Source organism: Herpailurus yagouaroundi, unplaced genomic scaffold (assembly GCF_014898765.1).
Source record: "Herpailurus yagouaroundi ecotype Mexico unplaced genomic scaffold, PumYag 215, whole genome shotgun sequence".
NCBI lineage: Eukaryota > Metazoa > Chordata > Mammalia > Carnivora > Felidae > Herpailurus > Herpailurus yagouaroundi.
This window is the reverse complement of record NW_024412446.1, coordinates 8,348,447-8,357,715: the sequence shown is the minus strand read 5'-3', so window position 1 is coordinate 8,357,715 and position 9,269 is coordinate 8,348,447. Positions and strand designations below refer to the sequence as shown.

General features: G+C 37.4%; 1 protein-coding gene across 3 annotated transcripts in view; it reads right to left on the bottom strand.

Moving 5' to 3' along the window:
- Positions 1-357: 357 nt before the first annotated feature.
- The window catches only part of CPD (carboxypeptidase D), an 82,578-nt gene continuing 73,666 nt past the window's right edge, over positions 358-9,269 (bottom strand). The window contains exons 18-22 of one of the 3 annotated variants that reach the window (XR_005784701.1): positions 7,528-7,659; positions 6,784-6,969; positions 6,390-6,489; positions 1,837-4,479; positions 358-626 (exon numbers count right to left, since the gene is read on the bottom strand). Coding sequence is in view for 2 of the 3 variants with exons in the window: in XM_040455445.1 (XP_040311379.1) it covers positions 4,253-4,479; positions 6,390-6,489; positions 6,784-6,969; positions 7,528-7,659 (645 nt within the window). In the remaining variant the exon portion in view is untranslated. Of the gene's footprint in view, positions 4,480-5,815; positions 5,858-6,389; positions 6,490-6,783; positions 6,970-7,527; positions 7,660-9,269 lie in introns of those variants that run through there. The other 2 variants (XM_040455445.1, XM_040455446.1) reach the window with 2 other exon arrangements.

Here is a 9,269-nt window from a genome sequence, read left to right as displayed (position 1 = left end):
AAAAGGATAAAATTTTTAACAAACAAGTTTGAAATGCATACATAAACTTTTCAGTGGCCAGCTTTGTGGTGTTTGTTGTGAAATGATTGGACATATAGCAATCTAGCTGAGCCACAAACAGAAAGGAGAATTGTGGCTACTATAAGATGGGATTATTTCGGAAACAGCTTTCTTTCAAGTCAATTTGTGAAGACAAAAACATTCTACAGGTAACACTCTGTATTCCTAGCCTGGTACTATTTTTTCCCCTTAGCACAGGTAGAAAAACTAAATACATAGCTTTCAAATTGGGACAATAATTTTTTTTGGTCTGTTGCCTTTGAAAAAAGATTATGAGACAAAACACAAAGAAAGACAAACATCATAAAATAACCTTTATACAGGATTAGTAGATCTGTTTACATATAAAAAACAGAAAGGACCTCATTACAATTAGATTTCACATAAATTACACAGATTGACTTTTTTAAAACTACTATTCAACTTCATTTAAAGTCCCTTTTAAAAATTTCATTTTGAAGGCACAGTGCATGAGATAAACCAAGACTGAAGCACTTGAGATGAATGAGTGTTGGGCACCTCATATGAATAGCTATAGAATTGTTCTGGAGCCTGGGAATGTCACTCTGGAAAAACAAAGAGGCGAAAAGTTGATTTTTACTCTGAGCATAAAAAAAATACCATTATGTCATACCTCCAGAAAATCTGCAGCATGGCCAGCATAGAGTGTAGCTAGTGCACTCATGTTACACCATTTATAAAAGTCATAATCATACATATTTGCATAATTCATATCCAATTGCCTTAAGATGGTAGCCTATTTTCAATTTCATAATATGTTCTGTCTAATCAAAATCAACTAGGACAATATTCTGAAAATCAAATGGAATATTAATTAATCAATGCTAAAAATTGGAGAAATGGGTGTTGGGAGATATTTCTTCATGAACTGTAAATCCAAGTTTAGTTGACATTAATCAAGGGCCCTAACCACCCCCAAAGAATCTGCTTTAGTTAAAACAAATCAGAAACTCAAAGAGCTACCAAAAAGTTTCTAGATAGAAAATCACTGAACATCAACCACAGTCGAATTTTTTGTAGTAACAATAAAGTTGCTATTGTTAAAAACAATTCTATCAGAGAACCATAAGGCAGGGCACCATGACAGCATTCATAGCCAAGAAGCTTTTAATACAGCAGGGACAAAACCTAGCACAAGTGCATTTCTGGCAACAAGACAAGAAAACTATTTACTATTGAGAATAAATGGATATAGGGGAGCAAGTCATGGTTACTGAGTAACCTGGTATTAGCTCAGAAACACAATAAGCTGAGGCATACGACTACCTTTTATTTATTTGTCAACTCATAATTAGTTTTAAGTCCAATATTCATTAATTCAGCAAATGCCGTCCAGGTGAAAGTTACCAAAGATTAACCAATCAATCATACTGGGCCGAATATACATTATGTTTCCTTTCTGGAGGATGACAAAGTCCCAAAGCAAATTCCCTCCAATGAAAATTGCAAGCATTCCTCAACTGGATGGAATCCCAAACACTATTCAAGTGTTCAGTGAAATACAGCAAAACCAAAAGGTCTCTCCTTCTGAAATTAACTTGAGTTCATCTTATGGAACTGCATTAACCGTACATTAACAAGTACATTTACACAGGCAGACACTTTGAACATTACCTACTCAATCACTTTGCCTTTATTAAGGAGCTGGGAGGGAAGAAGGCTTACAAACTGATCACCAGGACAAAAAACATGCCTTGTGAGGAAAGAAAGGCACAACTCAGATTTGGGCAAATTCCTTAATACTGTGATACTTACTTGCCTCCATGACTCCAGGGAAATGGAAAGTCTCTAGGAGAAACACTGAAGAAATGCATTCCCTGTCCCCTATGGCTTCAATGCCTTAAGCAGTTAATGTGGTCTAAGATTAGATCCACAAATAAAAAACAAAGCAGGGCTGAGAACACAATCTTAGTAGTCATGATCCTATACATTCATGTTCATAGGTAACACAGGCTGAGAAGGTCTTATTTTCCAGAGCAATGCATTATTTAGAAATTCATTAAAGATTCAAGATTTATAGCAGAATTTGGTTTTACTTTCAGGAAAAATTACTAAAAGAACTATTTGTATGTTCATTTCTAAAAAATTTTTATACATGCTTAAAAGGCATGGACTCCAGCCACTGTGATGTACAGTTAAAGATATGTTTAACTCAACAGAGAAATGAATTTAAAAGGCACCCTCTACTGAAGACCAATGCTAAAAAAGTAAAGGCTGTCATATCAACTTCGTTTCATTTCCACCTGCAATGTCCCAACCAGGGCCAGCCACTCATAGGCCCTTGTTGGTTTTCTGACTTTGCGCTCTTAAAAGTAAAGCTCAAAAGAGCAATGCCACCACATCATCCTCTTAAAGAAAATGTAAAGTATTATTAGAAGAAGTTAAATCACATATATTTCATGAAGCATTAGCTGTTCTGTGTATGCGGTCAGGTGAGAATGGGGTGGCAAGGGCTCAAAATTTAGAGTTGTTAATGATAGGATTAATACCAGAATGGCTTAACCTTGAACCACCCAAATTTATCGCAGATACTAACAAATATCATGACGTCATTATTCCTGCTTAGCCAAATCTCTTTTTATAAAGCCACTTCGGGTGCATTCCTCACAAAACGTGGAATGACCTACATGGGTGGTAAACCACTCCAGAGGAAGGCTTTGGGATGACTGATACATTAATGGATATAAAATACAATTTGAAAAGATGAGAGCAAGTTTTTTGATCCCCTGATTTAGTACAAACTCAGCAGCAAGTTGGCCACTAAAAACATTCAAAGGTATTAAACCATTAGATCATTGGTAAGACTCATACTTAAAAAAAGCATCAATTCCATTGAATAGCATGATATGACAGACACAATAAAATGCAAATCTTTCAGGTCTTTGCGATAACCTGAGTGGCAGTGAAGATGATACTTTCTCACCACAGTGTTATAGCACACGGCAATCCACAGTTTACATTTTCTTTTAATGGAGGGAGCCATATTTAAATGCTTTCAATTGAACTTTTAACAAAATTGGTTGATCAAAAAGAGACTGCCAAATGAAACATTAGGACAAAGAACCCAATCACTTGCAGAGACCTATATGAATAAGACTGGCCAAACTATTTCAGAAACAGTAGGATATCCGTAGGCTTGAACTGGAGCATGAACTGTAGTTATTTTGTGTTCAAATGTAGGTTAAGGACGTGCAAGTAGGTCTCTTCCACACTTCCAGATATTTTCAGTAGAATTCAGATCTTGTACATTGCCGGGTCATCTGAAAGCCATAAGTGTACAACACAGAAAAAGTTTCAAATTTAGGAAATATTAAAGAATTAGGCATTCCTAGAATAATCTAGTGCTTCACAGATAAAAAGCAGCAGCACCTGTGGGATTTTACCAAGTTAAAAGATATGCCGCACGAGTTTTAGCTTTTGGTAGATCTCCCTCTCAGTTCTATTCAAATGGACATTTAGATCTTTTACAACAAAGTCAACAAGTTCTCCCGTAAAATGGGGGTATTAGAACTCTGCCAAACCTTATAAGAGAGGTAGTGAAGTCCTGCTTAGAGCACTGCCCACCAGTTCTGATCTAACCTTGGAACAAGTAGAAAGCCAAATGTGGAAGCCCATGTATTCATTTCCTAATGTTATATATTTAAAAATCAATTCAGCCTCCATTAAACCTGAATAATAAGAGAAACTCCAGCTGCTTAGTAACTAGAGAAAAGTACTTCTCAGTAGGTTGAGAAACCTTGAGTTTTTAAAGCTTTATGTCAGATTCTGACTGCTGTCCCTGCCTAAATGTTTCTGGATTCTTTTGGCCATTTAAAATAAAAAAGCTAAAGCCACTAGTAAACACCTGATGTGCAAAATATAAGATCCAAGTGGCTTTATGCAGTTATAACGTAAGCTCCAAACAGCTCATCTTAAATTAAAAAGAAAAACAAAGTGGCTGTCCCATCTCTGCTGCATAAATAGAAAGCAGATTTTTTTTTTTAAGGTAACAGTACTTAAAGGAGGGGAAGTTCAAAACCGCCAGCCAAATTCACAGAGAATACAAATTTAGCAAGTTAACTTCCCAAAGCTCTTTGAAGAAGCAAGAGAGTCTCTCTTCTGAATGCAGTGTCTCCCAAAAGGAACTGTAATTTTGCTGGGTACTTATGCTGGGAGATGTGCGAGGTCTGTTTCAATGTTTGCTAGAATATAAGGTTTCCTCTTCAGTGTCTGTTTCATCCTGGAACTCGTGGCTTAAGAGGGACTTCTTGGAGCCTGTTGACATCATGCGAATTTCATCTTCATACTCATCGTGATGCTGCCTGAGCCGATGAAAGCCATCCTTATGTCTGTTAGACTTGATTGAGCAGATGCACCAAATAATGCAAGCTGTTAGGATCAACGCTGACATGGTGGCACCTATGAAACAAAATTGCCACTTGAGTGGTGTTCCACTTTAAGGATATGAATAAGCTGCTTACAGTGATGCTTTTCATAATATGCCCTTTACTTCTTTTATTTTTATTTCATGCACTTAAAAACAACCGTTTATTATTACACAGGCAGTACGTGTAGAAAAATACAGATAAACGGGGCGCCTGGGTGGCTCAGTCAGTTAAGCGTCCGACTTTGGCTCAGGTCATGATCTCACAGTTTGTGGGTTTGAGCCCTGCATCGGGCTCTGAGCTGTCAGCACAGAGCCTGGAGTCTCCTTTGGATTCTGTGACTCCCTCTCTCTCTCTGCCCCTCCCCCACTCACGCTCTGTCTCTGTCTCTCAAAAAGCAAAAACATTACAAAAATTTTTAAAAAAAGAAAAAAGAGAAAAAATACAGGTAAGTAAAAATACCAAAACCCTAAGCCAAAACTCCACATCACATCTCCATTAACCAGAGATGATTTTTAATAACGCTCATGAATATTTTTCCACAGCTTTCCATGTGCATGTGTGTGTAGGGGTGTGTGTGTGTGTGTGTGTGTGTGTGTGTGTGTGTGTATATATATATATATATTAACCACAATGAAGCCAAACTATTGCTCTACAACTGGCTCTATATCAATCAGTGACTTCTGCTCCTTTCCAACAAATTTTATCTCATCCCAAACCCCCATTTATTTAAAATATTTGTACATAAGTTATCAAAATAAGAGTCTTAGTAACAGAAATAATAACAAAATCATAAAAAAAATTAAGTTCATGACAGTAAATGGGTGGCAAAGCTAGATTTAAACCATTGCTGACTCAGAGCTCCCATGTCCGTCTAACCACTAAGTTATTCACACTTTATCTGGTTCAAGCTAATAACTGTTTACTTTAAATATTCCACACTAGTATCTATGATTTGACCATATTTCCAATATACCATTCTCTATTAACTAAGACTCTCTCTGCCACACACCCTGTAATAAAACTTGGTTATTTTGTGTCAAGTCCAAATTGCACTTAGAAATGAGCCAAGGTTCTCTGTATCAAAAGGATACAATACAGAGTATTTATTATTGTACTATACTTTTTTTTTTTTTTTAACTTTTTAACCTTTCAGTAATTCAAGCTATGGCACATATTAGTCCTGGAGAAAACAGGATCCACGATGTACTGTATTGTATTTTAGAGAGAGAGCACAAGTTGGGGAGAGGGGCAAAGGGAGAGACAGAGAGAATTTTAAGCAGGCTCCATACTCAGCACAGACCCTGATGCAGGGCTCGATCCCATGACCCCTGGATCATGATCTGAGCTGAAATCAAGAGTCGGATGCTCAACCAACTGAGCCACTCAGGTGCTCCTCTTCCTTCTATGATCTTGAAAAAATAGAATACAAGTCAAAGTCCAAGGGACTTATGATCTTAATATAAAGCAAATCATTCATTCAGTCAATAACTCTTCATTAAGACCCACTATGTGCCAGCCATGGTTCTAGGTGCAGGAGAGGTAGATAAACTCCCTGTTCTCTCTGAGGCTTTTATGTTTTAGTGGGAAAGATCGAATATAGACAAGTAAATGACTAAATATATAATATAATGTCAAATGGTGATAAGTCCTATAATAAAAAAAGTGGGGTAGAGAGAGTGACAGGGGTGCTGTCTTAGCTAGGGTGATCAGGGAAGATGTCTCTCTGGAGGTGACATTTGCGTATAGACCTGAACACGTGAAAGAGCAAGCCATGAGAACATATGGGAGAACAGTGTTCCAGAAAAATCCAAAAAAATGTTTAGATAAGGAGGTATTAGAAGAAAAGTGATTAGCTTCAGGTGATTGGGAGGCAATCCACTCTCAAGTTGAAACGTCAGAACCGGTTTTAACTTCAACTACTAAAAATTTAAATTTCTTTACCTGATACGGTTACCACAAGCTCCCTTGGCAAACCAAATATCCGGTTATCTGTGTCAAAGACTATTACCACAGAACTAGCTGCATCATGATGCACAAAGACCTAGAGGGATAAAGTGCAAGAATTACAAAAAAAAGTTCCCTTAAGGTATATTGTATCCTTGGAATATTCCTAAGGCCTTTATACCAAACCAAGGAGATGAGTCATTGTCATCACAAGTATACAAAATGCTATAAAAATTTCCCTTGTGTTGCCAAAGCCTAGAAAGATAACAAGATATAAGCAAGCGTTGGTTATACGTTGTGTTTCTTTATTCCTTACAAGAGTTGCAAAGAAAAATAGAAGTACTATTAAGAATAAGAATTTACATGATACTACTTAGTTTGAGTTTCTCACCTGTGAATGTTGTTGCTGATACCCATCAGCGATGGCGTTGATATTATGGACGCCTGGGGCTAACAGTACATGGAAATAGCCCCCTTCTTTTGTGTGTACCTTTATTCCTTCATTGAGTACAATGACTGCTTTAGAAATTGGTTTTCCAGTCTTATCTTTAACAAAACCATGAACTCCCTTGTGGACCTGAAAAAATATTCAACATATAAATTTGTGTTTCCACATATTTCCAGAGGCAACAGCCTGAGGCATGATAAAAAACAATAAACAAATGAACAAAGCAACAGCAAAAAAACCCCATAAACCTGGCTTGTTGGTCCTTCCCCAACTGCTTCTGACCTCATTTGCTACTCATAAACTGCTTCAGAGCATAAAGATGAAATATGTGAAAAAAGAACTCTGATAACAGTCAAAGCCTAAAGTGTCGGAACACAAATCTTCTGATATCCTGAATGATTTACTTTCCAGCACAGTATACTCGCTCAAAGTAACTAATGCATGAGATTCAAATGAAAAATATGTGCAACATCACACAGGGTTAAATTATCTAAATTACAGCAGATTCCAGATATGTGAAGTCACGGCACTGACCTAGGTGATATAAATTCAACAAAACTCTTTCCATACATATTTTTAAAATAAATAATAAAATTTTTAGTAAAAAATTAAGAACATGTTTTGATGAAGATTTTCATTGAACATATTCCTGGGAGCTTGCTTCTAGTTAAAAAGGGAAAGGCTCACCTCCACCAACATGCTAAGAAGAGATTTTTTATTTTCTGCCCACAAGGAAGGGAGTTGTGCTGCACTGGGAAAGTAGCAGCAGCTCGTGTACACTGTGATTTCCGGACAGTGGCCATAGGTGACACTATAATCCTGGAACATAAAATTCAAAAACGAATGTAGAAAAATTAACACATACAAGTAGGAGTGAGGCTTTGTAATGCAACAAATGAATAGAAAGAAAACCTGGGTGATGTAAGCAAAGAATCTGTAAAGCATTTTCTAGCAAATAAACTGCTCAGTATTATAATCAGTCACAAACATGGCTGTTGCTAAGAGAGTCCTTGAGACTAGGGACTAGGTCTAATTCACTTTTGTATCTCCAGTGTTTGCCACAGTGCCTGGCAGGTAGAGGAGGTTGACTAGGGTTTGCTGAATACAACCCTATAAATAAGTGCATGCAGACGGTCAGCTTTCCTCTCAACTCTGGAATGTCAGCCGTTCTCAGAGCTCTGGAGGTAGAAGCACAAGCACTCACCCTCTGGTACCTTCCACTGCTGGTGACGGCAGCCACTGTTTACAGAATAGCAATTATCCAGCACAGGAACTGCTGCTGTGGACAGGTTCCCAAACCTAACTTACCACCTTTCCCCCCAAACCTGTTTTTTTTCCTTATTCAGTTAATGGTATGAACTCATGTCCTCACGCAGACATGAAATCTCTTGTCTTTGACTTCGGTTTCTTGCCATCATCCATAATTTGCCAAATCCTGTCAATTCCACCTCTGCAATATCTCTGAGACTTCATCTTGTGGCTCCATTCCCATCGTCACCACCCTAACCCAGACCCTCATTTTTGTTTGTCTGGGAAATTCTACACTAGTCTCCCCACGCCACTCTCTCCTTCCTCCAAACTATCTCAACCCACTACAGAGAGATTAATTGTTCCATAGCACAGTTCCAATCATGTTACTATATATGCCTGCTCAAAACCTTCAGTGGCTTCCCATTCCTTACTAAAACAAAGTGTTCAAAGCCCCAAACTCTCTTTCCATTCTTGTCTTCTGCTGCTCTCTGTTACAGCTCTTGTTCTAACTAAACTAGACTGCTTATTGACCTCTGCCCATATTGCTTTCTCTTTCTAGAATGTTCTGCTGCACCATCTCTGCATCCCAAATGCCATTTTCTCTAAGAGAAGACTACATCTCTGATTAGGTGTAATCTTTTCTGTCTTTAATTTCTTATGGCACATTGAGAGTTGCTCTCTTCTAGATCAAATCAATTAATTATGTAAAATAGTTATTTGTACAATGGGACAGGAAATATATTTCATTTATCACTAGTATAGCAAAGTACCTCATACATAGTAAGTTCTTAGTAAATAAAGGAGGGAAGGCAGGCAGAGATGAGAATGAAGTCAAATTTCTAGTTGCACACGTTAATGAAATGATGAACTAATCACCCATCTAACAACTCCTTACTAATCTGAAGTGGATGGACAACCAATTAAAATGCTATCAAAAAGAAATTAAAGAAGACCTAAGTAAATGGAAAGACATAACTGCATTCATGAATAGAAAGTCAATACTATTGAGATGTTAATATAACCCAAAGTGATCTACAGATTCAACACAACCCTTAACAAAATTCCAACAGCATTTTTTGATAAGAAAGAAGGAAAGAAGGAAGGAAGGAAAGAAGGAAGGAAGGAAAGAAGGAAGGAAGGAAGGAAGGAAGGAAGGAAGGAAGGAAGGAAGGAAGGAA